Source organism: Hyperoodon ampullatus, assembly GCF_949752795.1.
Source record: "Hyperoodon ampullatus genome assembly, chromosome: 4".
Classification (NCBI taxonomy): Eukaryota; Metazoa; Chordata; class Mammalia; order Artiodactyla; family Ziphiidae; genus Hyperoodon; species Hyperoodon ampullatus.
This window is the reverse complement of record NC_136917.1, coordinates 50,229,395-50,244,271: the sequence shown is the minus strand read 5'-3', so window position 1 is coordinate 50,244,271 and position 14,877 is coordinate 50,229,395. Positions and strand designations below refer to the sequence as shown.

At 38.4% G+C, this 14,877-nt stretch overlaps 1 protein-coding gene across 4 annotated transcripts in view; it reads left to right on the top strand.

Moving 5' to 3' along the window:
• The window catches only part of FBXO38 (F-box protein 38), a gene marked incomplete at both ends in the record, with an annotated part of 45,736 nt that overhangs the window by 23,071 nt on the left and 7,788 nt on the right, over positions 1 to 14,877 (top strand). The window contains 4 exons of one of the 4 annotated variants that reach the window (XM_079703587.1): positions 5,593 to 5,712; positions 7,152 to 7,331; positions 8,900 to 9,409; positions 14,692 to 14,792. In XM_079703587.1, coding sequence (XP_079559713.1) covers positions 5,593 to 5,712; positions 7,152 to 7,331; positions 8,900 to 9,409; positions 14,692 to 14,792 — 911 coding nt within the window. Of the gene's footprint in view, positions 1 to 5,592; positions 5,713 to 7,151; positions 7,332 to 8,896; positions 9,635 to 14,691; positions 14,793 to 14,877 lie in introns of all 4 variants that reach the window. The other 3 variants (XM_079703585.1, XM_079703586.1, XM_079703588.1) reach the window with 3 other exon arrangements.

The window sequence follows — 14,877 nt, the reverse complement described above, 5'->3', positions numbered from 1 at the left end:
GCTTCTCAGTATAGAATGGAGGATGCCTTCCATTGTGAAGTCATATATTGATGCAGCAGGAGCTAAAACTTACGTGAGAACACGGTATTTGATTTAAGAGAGAAGAATGGAAACTTAAATCTACTAACATTTGAAACTAAGGTTCAGTAGATGAGAGACATGACTACAAACCAAATACTTGAGGTACAGTATTTGTCAAATATGTTATCTTCAAATGCTGAGAAGCAAAGGAATTAGTGACATAAATGCCAAGATTGAGGAATTCAACAGCTTCAACAAGAGGAAGCCTAAGAATACCAAAGATGGTGGCAGAATTTTAGAGAAATGAAGATTGGCATAAAACATTAGGTTCCATGGGTCTTTCCAACTTGGCAATATGTTTTTGTGCATTTATTATTACATACATGTCAGGTTGATCCTTTTAAATAAAAAATAAGGACCAGGGGAATTCCCTGGCAGTCCAGTGGTTAGGACTTGGTCCATTCATTGCTGTGGCCTGGATTGACCACGGGACCCATAAGCCACATGGCATGGCCCAAAAAAAAAAGGGACCTGGAGAAAGGCCATGTGACTGTTGATCAAAACCAGGAGTGGTGAAAAGAATTCAAATAAAAGAAAGAGAAACAACTAACAGAAAAAAACATAAAGAGTGGTACAGGGATTAAAAATAAAAGGGATCATTGGGAAATAACGTTAGTTGAAATGACTAACATTGATGCTTCCACTCTTTAAGTACAAGCATAACAATATTTTAAATATTACTTTAGTTTGAAATTGGTACTCAAATGTTGACTTTCCTTAATGTAGAATTTTAAAACTTTCCATGCATGAGCTTTTGGACCAACGCTGGCATGAAGCGGATTCACTCACTCTTTTACTCTGTTGTATTTAACTTAATCAGCTTGCATGAAGTAATTGCCTATCAAAGAAGGGCACTGTATAATTTTAAAAGCCATTTAATTTGTATAAGTTGTGTCTTTGCTTTATAAACCACTGAAATAAAATATGGTGTTTTATAGTGAACATTATCATTAAGGTAATAGATGACTCCAACAAAAATATGCTTTTATTGTTTTACAGAGAACTGTATTAATTTACCAAAATTCTATAATTTGGTTAAGGATATTATCTTTCTTAGATTTGCACTTCCAAAAGTGTTAAGATTTAGAATGCTTTATTGTGAGCTAGTTATACGTTAACTGAAAATACAAGTCTATTACCTTCATTTTGCAGCACTGTAAAACAGGAAGAGGTGTTCATATATTCTGACAATTCACATTGCCTAACATAATATTACCATGCGTCAAAATCATGCTTCTGTAATTGCTAAAGCATTTTGCCACATTATTTTAATATAATTACTTTTGAAGTAATTATAACGACAAAGCATAGTTTGGCCTATACATCATTTAACTAATTTTCTATCTGGATTTAAAACAAATCCCACATACTGCTTTTTTTGTTGTTTTTTTGTTTTTTGTTTTGCGGTACGCGGGCCTCTCACTGTTGTGGCCTCTCCCGTTGCGGAGCACAGACTCCAGACGCGCAGGCTCAGCGGCCATGGCTCACGGGCCCAGCCGCTCCGTGGCATGTGGGATCTTCCCGGACCAGGGCACGAACCCGTGTCCCCTGCATCGGCAGGCGGACTCTCAACCACTGCGCCACCAGGGAAGCCCCCACATACTGCTTTTAATAGTGGGGTGCCACTCCATTCTCTCACCACTACCTCCACAAAGTAACCACTAAGTGAAATTGCTCTGCAGCACTTACTTTGGGCAATGGTTCTCAAATTTGAGTGCATCAGAATCACCTGGAGGACTTGTTAGACCAGGTTGCTGGCTTTCACCTCCGAGGCTCTGAGTAGGTATGTGTGGGGCCAGGTAATTTGCATTTGTAACAGGTTCCAAGGTGATGCTGATGCTGCTGTTTGGGAATCATATGTTGAAAACCACTGACTTTTGGAAAATCCTTGTTTTTGAAGTCTGAGGACAGGCTACAATGTGAAAAAAAAATCCCAGTAGATTCATTTTGTTTTCTATTTGGGGGCAAATACTTGTCAACTGCTAAATAGTTACTCCTGATACTAGAAATTGTTGCATGCAAATTATTTTGTTAAACGTCAGTGACTTCTTTATTTTATAATGGTTAATGAAGGCTACAAATTTAGAATCAGGTTTTATATAAAAGACACCAGTTAATATATTTGTAAAAACAGCTCAGATCCATTAAGGTTTATGATTATATTTGGTAACAGGATTTTTTTACAACTGAAATAACATTTCTCCTGAACAGAATATTTGGTAAACATTGATACTTGATTAAAAGATAGCTTACATCGTTTCTGTAAGTTAAAATTGTTCTGAAAAAGATGTATCGCCCAATGATAAAATATTTTGAAACAAAGAAAAAAAAATCAAAACCAAGAATCACTTGCATTTTCCCTAGCCCAAGGGTAGCATCATCTCATTTAATTACCAGAGACATTATCCTTTCTTTGCACCTACCTGCACTCCCCAACATCGAGTCCTTTAGCAAGTCTTGTTGACTGTCTCTAAAACATCTCCCCAATCCATCTACGTTCTCCTTCCTCATTGTACCAGACCTTTTTTTACCTAAATGTTTTAACAGCTTTCAAAGTAAAATTAGTTCTTAGAGCAGCCAGGGCAGTTTTTAAAAAACATGTACCAGACAGTGTTACTCCCTTTCTTAAAACTTTCCAGTAGCTTCACACTGCCTTAGAAAAAAATCCAGTTTCTTGATTTGGGCCATAAAGTGCCACATGATCTGGCTTGTCCTCACCTTGTGCTACTTCCCACCTCACACACCATGCATGAATATGCCAAGCTGTCACCAACTGCTTCCTCTTCCTAGAATGTCCCTCCCTCCATCTTTGCATGGCTGGCTTCTTCTTGATATTCAGGTCTTAGCTTAAATGTTCATCTCAAAGCTGTCTTTCCTTACCACCTTAATCTTTTTTTTTTTTCCAATTGAGGTATAATTGACAGTGTTTGTATATATTGCAAAATGATCACAGTAAGGATGTCTAGTAAACATCCATCACCATACATAGTTACAAAGTTTTTTTCTTGTGATTAGAAATTTTAAGATCTGCTCTTAGCAACTTTCAGATATGCAATATGGTATTAATAACTATAGTCACCATGCTGTACATTATATTCCCATGACTTATATTTATTTTGTAACTATAAATTTGTACCTTTTGATCACCTTACCACTTTGTCACCAATTCATTCTGTTATATCATCCTCTTTTAATTTTGTTACATAAGATATTATTTTCTGAAGTTTTCATTATTGTTGATTAAAAAATTTTTTTCCTTCCTCAACTGGAATAAGCTCCATGAAAATAGAGATATTGAATATTACCACTGTTTCTTAGCACCTAGGAACAGTAAGACATTGTAGTAGGTGCTAAATAAATATTCAGATGAATGAATACAATTAAAGAAGTTAAGTTTAAAATAACCTTGACATATTATATTAAATATTTCCACAGGTTATTGTGGCAACCTAAAAAGCAATTGCTCAACAGCTTTGGAAAACCTTATCATGTAGATATAAGAATGTACTTCTGTTCCAGTGGTTCCCTCTGCCTATAAGAAGCAATTCTAAGCTTTTCACAATCTGGGACCCAGACTACCTTTTTAGCTTTCTTTTCTCTTTCATACCCTCATCTCAACACAAACTCTTGTTCTTTTTATCACTGGCCTACTTACTCTTCTGGAAAATGTAACGTGCTTCCTAGTATATATGAAATGTCACCCCATCTCAGTGAAACCTTCCCTGTCGAACAGGAGAATTAACTGCTGCTTTTTTGTCCATGTTCCCCTTACTTGGACTGTTGTAGCACTTAATGAGTATATTCTGACCTTATTCTGTGTGTCTGACATTTCTGCTCGAAGGTGTGCATTCTCTGAGAGCAGGGACTATAAATTTCCCATCTATTCATTGTCCCTGTATTGTAGCAGGCTCTGGAAACAGACCTCATTTCAAATCCCAACAAATTACTAACCTTTCTAAGCCTCAGTTTCCTCAACTGAGAAAATGAGGCTAGCAGTAATACCCTAGTAAGATTGCCATAAGAAATAAATATGGTAATGTATATAAGAGCATTTAGCATAGAGCCAGACATAGAGTATGTACACATTAATTACCAGCCGCTGTTCATAATCACTGTTGAATGAAATAAGTGAATTGATTGGCTTTTATCATGCAATGTTTCCGAACAAGGTGAGTTCTCTTTTTGGCCCTAAATGAAGTGTAGTTATTGAGGGTTAGGGCTGGGCAAAAATTTGGGATGGGAGGCTAAACATGAGGGGGAATGTACTGTTGTGTATATTTAAGACCAAAGCAAACCCCACTGTCCCCCTGAAATCTCAGACTTCTCTGCTGTATATTCCAATGGCATTTATCTGAGTGATATCTTTCTGGCTTACTCATATTTTTATCTTGTTTCTTTGTTGACTGTATGAATTTGTCCTGTCTACTTACAAATTCAGTAGATTCTTTAGTTCTTTCAGGAACAGGATCTTGTTTTCTTCTGTGTTGGTTTATTCATTTCATTCAGATGGTTGGTTGATTTCACAGCAGTAGTGTTGAGCACCTGTAGGCATTGAGTGGTGCACAGGGTAAACACGGTCTGCCGCCCTCTGGGTCCTGGCCGAGCTATAAATGTAAAGGACAGTATTGGTATTGTCCTGACTGAAACTGGGACCAGGTACCCAAGCTTAGGTGTAGGTAGTAAGAGGGTACTGGGTTGAATACTGACTTGAGGGATTTGGATTTAATCTTGTAAAAAGCTGGCAAAGCCAGGAATTATTTTATTTAGGATCCTCGTAGAAAAGTGACCGTTGTATCTTAAGAAGATGTAGTAAAGTGATTGAAGCTTATCAGTCTGATATTGTTCACTGTGCTTATCATCTGGAAAAATATAAACGTTCCCATTCACTGATAGGCACTAATAACCCTAGTGAAGACTTAGATGCAAATAAAACATTTGAGTGATATTAAAATGTTAAATATGTACTTACTGTGTTTAATAATCCTTGCCACACATTAGCCAAAAATGATGCAATCTCTAGAGAGCAGGAAAAGAAATACACAATTTGAGCTTGCCTGCTCAATGAATGCATCCTGATTCAACTGGCAGATACTACAAGACTAATTGCTTACAAGATGATCGTAAGGTCTTCCAGTAGCTGGCTCTCACTGCCATCAGGCAAATAGCTTAGAGGGAGGCAAACAGTTGCCTCATACAGCCATCCCTGGTAACATCTTCAGGAATGAACAGGTGCTTTCTTCTTTCAGCTGTGCTTTTCTCCCTGCTTTCATCTTAAAATGATGGACTTTCTCCACCAAGTGATCCTTTCCCATCTGTGATCTCCCCTCCTGTAGAATTGGACACTCCTTACTGATATCGATATAATGAAGCACAATTACATGATATTCTTTCTGAATGGGCCTAATGATCATGAGGCTGTTCATTTCTCAAGGGTGCCACAGTTTTGCCTGCCATTGTGGTTGTTTTAGACATCCCCTGGTTTTACTTTGACTGTGATTGTTTTTGTTTAAGCACTGAACGAGATGGAAGACATGGTTCCAGAAGATGGAGAGGTGACGGCTGAGAGTGAGCATGAGGCTCCAGCTCACAGTCAGGCAGTTATTCCTGTGGACGTCGACGAGGAACAAGCAGGTAAGTGTGTGACTTCCCACGTTCATGGTTCTGAAAACTAGGCCTGACTCTAATGAAGAAAGTAAAACACTGAGAATGATTATTTTTTTCAACATTACAGCTAATGATGTGTTACATGCTGCTTATTTTTGACAAGGCCTGTATTACATTTTGGTGTTCTTCTTGCTGCACAGGTGTATACATATCTTATTAAAGCTTGGTTTTGATTTTTTTGTAACTGTGGCAGCAACTCCTCTTTCTATATTGGTGTACACACGAGCATATTTGTGTGTGTGTGTGTGTGTGTGTGTAGAGTAAGCAAGCACTCAAATTACAGCTAGGAAAATAAACACCCTGATTAAATATTCTGCTTGTCCTCTCCCTTCATTTTGGTGGGGAGAAGGAGCAGTGGAGAGGTTGATTTGATTTAATAAACAGACCAAGATCTAGTCTCAGTTTGCCATTGGGTCACTTACGGCAGGCTAAGAGTCATAGAGTACATAAAGATTACCTAATATAATCTTTCATCTTTACAGATGGGGAAACTAATATTCTTTCAAAAGTTTGAATGATTTACTCAAGACCTCTCGGCTATTGATCAAAGGACAGAATTGAGATGAGAACTCAAGTTTTCTCACTCCTGGTCTGTTCAAATGCTACCTTGTCTTTGAATTGAACATATTCTTTAACTACTCTTGTTTTAAGTGTCTTACAGATGCAGTCACTTATTCAACAAATATTTTATTGAGTGCCTACTCTGTGCCAGGCATTGTACAGTGTGACAGGAAAAAGACAGGGAAGGTTCCTTGGAGCTTACATTTTATTGATGAAGCAGATATCAGTCACTTGTCAGAGAAAAGTGGGTTGTAAGAGCTGAAGGTTTACAATGTGTAATGCCAAGTAGATAAAACATTTTTGACATAAATAGAATCAAATAAGCAAACTGTAACATGCATCTAGCCTATCAGGAACATGTCTGTGACATCCAATGCATTAGACCTATACTTAATTAAAGAATGCAGAGTTCTCAGCTAGTCCCATAGGTGTCAGAGGCTCATCTTCATTTGCTTTGCTTTCATTCATACATTTGGAAAATTAGGAAAATATCCAGCCTATTTTTTAAATGATTATTATGACTCTTATTTTGATTATTTTTAGGATGATTATGTGACTCTTTCAGACAGTGAAGATCCTGAAGGGAGATGCCATATGCTCTTGTACTGTAATTTTCCTTTAGAGATATATAATGTTGGGTGGTATATTAATCATACTTAATGTTTACTTAGAATTAAAGTGTTTTCACAGTGTCTTATCCAAGTATATGCTCATTAAAATGAGTGATCAGGGAGGCTGCATAGAGCCAAAGCATCTCTGTGAGCCCAGATCCCTGGAAACAGTACTTTGAGTGAGACCCTCCGTTGGGCAAAAAGTGACTGTTATGCCTGTGCTCTTTCTTTTAGGACCCAGCGGTCTTCAGCGTGTAGTAAAACCAACCCCAATTACTGTGCATGACTCAGAGAGTGACGATGAGGAAGACAGTCTAGAACTCCAAGAAGTCTGGATTCCTAAGAATGGTGCCCGGCGTTTCTCTGAGCGTGAAGAAAAAACCGGAGAGTCTGTACAGTCCAGGGAATTATCAGGTGAGAGACTGTGTCTTACTCTGACCTGTTAGTGAGAGTCACCATGAGAACAGACACACTGGCCTTTATATAATGGTGTCCCTGTGGTGCAGTTAACATATCCTTACAAAATGTGACAGGAGGCAAGAAAGGCAGCAGCCCAAGCAAGAGAGGAAAATCTGGGTGGTGTTATATCAAGGGCAGGTGCAGCACAATAAGAATATTGTGGAATTGGGGCTCAGGGAAGAGAAGATGTGAGGACTGTCAGTCCCACAGTGGAGGCTTTAGGAAGTTGTGGCATCAGAGTATCAGGGAGCAGCAAGGGGCCTGTGCGTCACATAAAAGATGACAACTGAGTCATGCAGAGCAGTGAAAAACAACCATTCCCCAGTTGGTAAAATGTCCAGTTGTGTTTAGTGAATGTTGGTGGCTAGTTTGGTGCTTGAGGAAGTCCTAAAGTATGTTCTTACAATCCCTTGTCTCCCTTTAAATCCAGTCAACAACCTTCTGCCATTTGCCTCACCAAGAAACTGTAATTCTCTTAACTTTTAGGTTTATACTTCTTTCCTTGTCTTCCCTTCTGTTTCCCAGAACCATATGCTTACCACTTTCTGCAAAGGATGAGGTTTTTTAAAATTGTCTACTTATTTTTCCTTGGGTACCCTACTCATTAATGTATCTGAATGTTTAGTATACATTTGTATACATGTAACACTGAACCTGAAATGTATACACACTTCAGTGTATGGTAAGCTCAGTTCTTTAGACTTGGAATAACTTACTAACCACTGACTGATAACTCAATTCTCATTTTATTCCTTTAAGAAACTCAGATATCTTTACACTGTGATTGAAAGAGCTTTAATGGACACTGAAATTTAGGAAAAGTAATGTGACCAGCTGACTAACCTGATGTTTCCTAGAAAGTTTAGTTTCTGAATTTAGAAACCAGATCTTCTGTCAGCCAGACAAAACGTTATTTAAGTATTCCTTTGTATATTCATTGAGGCTTACTGTGCCCCAGGTACTGTGTTAGGTGCTGTGAGGGGTGAGATGAATGTCTTGATATCTCTCTCTCTTTCTCTCTCTCTCTGTGTCCCCCTCTCTCACTGTCTCTCTTCCTCTCTCTCTCTCTCTGTAGTCTGGCTGAAGAGTCAGGTCAGAAACATAGATAACAATATTACAGGGCATATACGGCACTTGCTTTGGGGTGGGGTGCAGAAGAGATTGGACAGAGGTCCAAAGCAGAAGGATTGATGAGAGTAAAGGCTCCAAGGTAATAAGGCAGGGGTATATTCAAAGAAAAGTTTGGACTGGGGTGTAGAATGTTTATAGAGAAGACAAGAATGGAAAGTTAGTTTTCAGGTAGGTCACAGTAAGCCTTGAAGGCTGAGCTAAGGAGTGTGAACCAGGTAGGCACTAGGGAGCCATAGAGAACTTTTGACCAGTTGAGTGATGTGGTCACCATTTATACTTTAGGAAAATTAGTGTACATTGTTTCCTGTTCCAGATTTACTCTTGCCTTTTGTCCAGAATTTGTACTGAAATCTTTTCTTTTCCTCGGGCCATTCTTCTTTTTCTGTAAGCAGTAAGTGGAAAAGGCAAGACTCCACTTCGAAAGAGGTACAACTCCCATCAGATGGGCCAGTCGAAGCAGTTTCCCCTCGAGGAAAGCAGCTGTGAGAAAGGCTGTCAGGTCACCAGTGAGCAGATCAAAGCCGATATGAAAGCAGCTAGGGATATTCCTGAAAAGAAAAAAAACAAGGATGTTTATCCCAGCTGCAGCAGCACCACCGCCAGCACAGTGGGGAACTCCAGCTCGCACAGCACTGCTTCTCAAAGCCCCGACTTTGTAAGGACGGTGAACAGCAGCGGCTCTTCCGAGCCTAGCCCTACAGAAGTGGATGTGTCCAGGCAGTGTGTCTGCTCCCCCGGTGGGTCAGAGGACTCTGAGGCCATGGAGGAGGGAGATGCAGAGAGTTCTGTCTGCCCCAGATGCTGCTGTCACAGGCCCCAGGAATCCCAAAGGAGAACTAGCAGGTGTTCTGATGAGGAACGTCCTTCAACCAGCCGAGCCTGTGTTGTGAATGGCCCGGATGGTACGAGATCCGCCTTTTCCTTTAGGACTCTGCCACCAGGGGGGTCTTCAGGCCCAGCACATGATGAGAGGACTAATGGGAGTGGCTCTGGGGCTACAGGTGAGGACAGGAGGGGGAGCTCCCAGCCTGAGAGCTGTGACGTGCAGTCTAATGAAGACTACCCTCGGAGGCCCCTAACAAGGGCCAGGAGCAGACTCTCCCATGTACCGCTGGTATCTGAGTCAGGTATGACAACGCTGCCAGGATTAGCTACTGCAGGTTAGGACTTGAGAAGGGCATTTGCTCCTTCCATAAGTTTTCTTACATAAAGCCAGTTGGGCAAATTGATTTCTACGTTGGGGTTCCGCGCTCATACAGATTTTGAGCTCACTTTCAGCGACGGGGTGGGGGTGGGAAGCGGGGGTGGCATGTAAAACAGCTTGTAAAATACCAGCCAGGAGAGGCGCAGAGAGTTAAGCTTCTGAGAAGAGTGCGACTGTGTGTGTGTACTGACCTTAAATACAGTGCCAGTCCCACGTCTCACTCCCAGTATGTAAACTCTGCTCCCGTCCCACACTGCAGAGGCTTAACTCCTAGTGCAGTTTTAAAACCTTAGCTGAAAGGTAAGGACTGGAAGTCGCTGGGCCTGGGGGAGCCCAGCGTGCGGGTGCCCCCCCTCTACCTGCCTCTGTAGCATTGAGTAATTTTTCCCAAAGGCTAGTTTTGCTGCCAGTTAGGCTTGCCAGGAGAAAAGCAGGTAAGTAAGTAGTTTAGCTGAGAAATGTTTTGGTGAAGATATCCTCAAGACACATATATGTATACAATTTCATTAATAACATTTAGGTGTATGCTGAGGCATGGGGTTCGGCGGGGGTAAGCACATTCTTTAATTATAATCCTGTTTATATTTCTGATCTTAGTTTTAAATAATCTCTCCTGTCTTTATTAAGTCATGAATACCTGTCAATGAATAATAATACATTTTATTTTCTCTAAGCCTTACTCAATTTAAAAATCTTAAAATCAGCACCCAGTACATAGAGTTCCGTTTTATCTACTATTGCAATAAATAGAGCTGATTGAATCATGTGGAGCTAAACCAACAAAAACAAGCTTTCATAAGATAAATAGGAGATATTAATTAATTATGTGCTAATTGTCATAGTAGCCTAAGCTCATATTAAAGTATATGAGTTTTATTTGCAGATTTTATTATGCTTTGCAAACATCAGTTCTGCCATGATGAAAATACTTTTCCCAGCTTGAATTTTAAATGGCTTATCTCTTTCTTTATACGTAACATAGCATTTACCATTTTAACCATTTTGAAGTATATAGTTCATTGGCATTTGAAGTATATAGTTCATTGGCATTACATTCACATTGTTGTGGGACCATCACCACTATCTATCTCAACTTTTTCATCTTCCCACACTTAAAGTCTGTATCCATTAAACAGAAACACGTCATTATGACACCCTTTGTTGCATGGTTTTTCATATCTGTTAAGTCAGATCTACATGTTTACTTTTGTGATTTCATTGTTTTTTATGCTATGGAAAGCCTTCCCTACACCTGGCTCAGATAATTGTTCACATCTTCTCATTCTTTTATTCATTTATTTGTTTATCTTAGTTTAGTTCTTTATCTTAATCTGTGGGAACTAATTTTATTTTTTATTACAAATTGTCACCAAGTTGTCTCAATACTATTTATTGACATCCATCCATATGTCATTTTGAAATGCTCTTTTATCATGTACTTTGACCATACTGTGGTTTATCTCTGGGCATGCTGTCCTGTTACAGCGTTCTGTCTTCTTTCATTACTCTTTCGCAAAATTTCCTTGGCTAGACATGCACTTATCATTTATTTTTATAGTTTTATTTTATAATAATTTTATCAAGTTCCAGAAACAAATCTTCTTGTGTTTTATTTGCAATTCCTTTACATTGATTGACTGAAAAGATAAGTGTCATTTGTACAGCATTGAGTCTTCCTATTTAGGGACTATTTTGTCTTACGTGTCTTGGTAAAGTTTTATAGTTGTTACTGTTTGGGTGGGTTTTGTTTTGTTTTTGTTTTTAACGTGGGTCCTTCACATTAACCATATTGGGAGGAGGGGGTTAACTTCTTCTTTGCCTTATGTTCTGCTATTCCCTTTGTCATTTTCTTCTGACTTGTTTCATGACCAGAACCTTTTCTTAGGTTAAATAATTTCCTAGAATTTTTTAAAATTCATTTATGTAGTGCTTTTTACTTTTTAAGATTAATTGTATCTGTTGTCTGAATGATTTTTTTTTCCAATTTGAGAAGACTTCTAATGTATGTAGCTAATGTGTATATGGTAGGTAAATTACTTGCTCATATTTTTAAACAATAAAAATGTCCATTTACTTTCAGTAACAACTTTTCTGGAGAAATGTCAAACTGCTGATTTTTAAATTATCCAGGTCTCTTTTGGAAAGAAGAACAGTTATTTGGGTGGCTTTCAACTTGTTATTTTTAATCTAGCATGTTTTTGATATCTGTTGGCCATTCTGCTTTAAAAGTTTTAAGCAGGTAAATGCAAACTAATAAAGGAACAAACTTGATTGTTACTTGATTTTTTTTAATCCCTTCAAAGAAAATATTTGAGTTTTTAATTTGGTTTTTGATTTACGGCCTTACATAGTGTTAAAACCGTGTTAGAAGTAGTTATTTGTCTTGTGATTTCCTGTTTTGGGAATAAATGCCTGTAAGTTGTTCTTTTTACCCTCATTGTATAATACTTTATAAAATAAATATCACAAAAATAACTAATTGGATTGTCAAAGAATAGCACTTAAGATGAATATGATATGGTTCTCATGAATACTGACCTCTTTCCTTGACACCCCATGACTGGATTGGTCTGCTTTTCTGTGTTTCTGTAGCATCTTTGCTAATGTCAACTACACCGTGTGTTGTAATTCCGTGTTTTAATGTCTATTTTTCCAGTAGACTATGAGCTCCATGAGGTCAGGGACAGTGTCTGCTTGTTCACCATTATATTCCCAGCTTCTAGCACAATGTCTTACACGGTATGGGGCTCAGTGAATAATTGTGAACTTAATAAGTGGTAGGAGCCATCATATGAGGTATGTTGATGCTGGTGGATGTATGAAATCATTAAGGAATCTCCCTAAACAAAGATTTACTGTCCCTAATAAACAGAGGGAGACATAAGGAAATAACAAACACAATGAACTCTGTTTTCTTTTTACATTGGGAAGCATTTGTTTTTCAAGATTATCTACATATAAAGTGTGACTTAGTCTTATAAACTTTTCTTAGAAAACAAACTGCCAGTTTGGGTACTCAGGAGAGCAGGAAATTTAACTTTGAACCCCATATTCTGATCAGTTAAGGAGTAGGGGAAGGAAGCAATCCATGAAGGTGAGAGGCTGAAAGTTGGAGCATAGAAGGAGAATGCTAATAGAAGATTCTTGAACACTGTGATGAAGGAATGGAAACAGACCTGTTTTTGTTTGTCTTCATTTTGTGGTACTGGGAGAGGGAACCAGGACCTATTATTGGTTGTAACAGGAGTATTAATTTTGGCTGTTGTATGAAATGGTGGCTGCTGTTAGAAGATTCCTTGTCAGTGAAGATAGATTGTTCATGAAGCTCCTTCAGGAATACTGTGGAAGGTGGCCTTCAGTGGGTCACCTAGATCAGTAGTTTTCTCTTCCAGAAACCCAGTGTTTTGCTTGGGTTCAGGGTCCTTGGAGGAAGTTTGATGGATAAAACTCTTGGGCTCCCTTTTAGGCTTCAACCAAATTAGCTGCTTTCAATTGTTTTGCATAATAAGATTTCACAAAGATTTCGAATGGTGGAAGAAAGGGTTCTGGTGTATTGAAAAAAAGAAAAAAAAAACCAAACACTTGAACTAGATCTCTAGAGTCCCTAACTCCAAGCCTTTGGGAATTTGCAATATTTGTACCTCGTTTCCCTATCTTTCTTTGTAATCATGTTTGAAGTGAGAGAGTTAACCAAGTGGTAACCCTGTAATCTAGTAGTAGTAGCAGTGTGCAGTATGGTGGGATTTAATTCGTAAAGGTCAACCTTTTTTCATTCAATATATGCTCTGCTACACAGTAAAATGAAGACAGTGACTTTTAATGTCTTGTCTTGGAATATGTATGTGCTTGTTAAGTTTTTGAGATGAATTTAGAACTTGTATTTAAACAATATCAACATAATATTTGTTTTTATAATTAAACTATAATGTTTTAGAACAGTACTAGTAAATGAATTAGGACCATACTAGGCAGAATTTGGCAGATAAATGATTGCAGGTTTTCTAGCATACTGATAAATACATTGGCCAACTGTTCTCCCTTCCCATGTCTCATTTTACTTATTTGTAAAATAAAGATAATAATCTATCTCAGAGGGCTGTTAAAAGGATTAGTTAATACAAGTAAAACCCTGAGAAAAGTGCCTGATACACAGTAAGCATTCAGTAAATATTTGCTGTTATTGTTATTACATTGACGTATCTATGATGCATTCATTCATTCAGTGAATGTTGAATGCCAGTTCATTCAATAAATGTTCATTTTAGCTCATTGCTAGTGGCTGACATTGATACGAAGATGAAATGACAATGATGTTGTCTTCAAGGAGCTTTTAGTTTAAATGGAGAAATAAAACATACATACAGGGAATTACAGAACCATATATGATGTTTGGGGATACAAGTGCCTTATTAGAATAGGTGGCATTTAAGCTGGACCTTTCAGGGATGGGTAGTATTTCAAAAAGTGAAGTCAAGAAAGGTATTCTGGGCAGAAAAAGCTAAAACAATGAATGGCTTCAGAGGCATTGGCAATGGGAGATGACTAGGATATGGTATGGAATAAAATTGAGAACATTTGGGGCTAAAGCATAGCTCCAAATGTCAGGCATTGAAATGTATTCACTAAGCAGTAGTAGTCAATGCTTTAAAGTTGTTTAGCAGGAAAGTGGTGAGTTTAATCTACCAGTAGTATTTAGGATGGGTTGAGTGCCTAGAGACGAGAATGTTGATTAGACTGTTGGAATGGGCCAGGTGTGAAAAGCACAGTGTTATGTTTGATGTTGATATGTTTGAGACAGCTGAAGGTGATCTTGTTTTGGAAGAGGCAATTGGAAATGGCAGTCTGACTGTATTCCTTTGGGAACCAGGTAGTAGAAGTGAGAGTTTCCTTGGTGGAGTTTATACATATGCAGTTGAATGTGCTCTCTTTGAAGGAAAGACAGCAAGGCTAAAATTTGGATTTTCCTCTCGCCTTTTTTAGAGGTTGCCAAAACAAAGCCACGTCATGCCATGAAGCGGAAGCGGACAGCAGATAAGTCCACCAGTACCAGTGATCCTGTGATTGAGGATGACCATGTGCAGGTGAAGGAGAAAATCCTTGCTTAACCTTTTGGTCCAGCCAAGTTCCTGAATAATGTAAAGGAACTAAAGTTCCCATCTTTACATA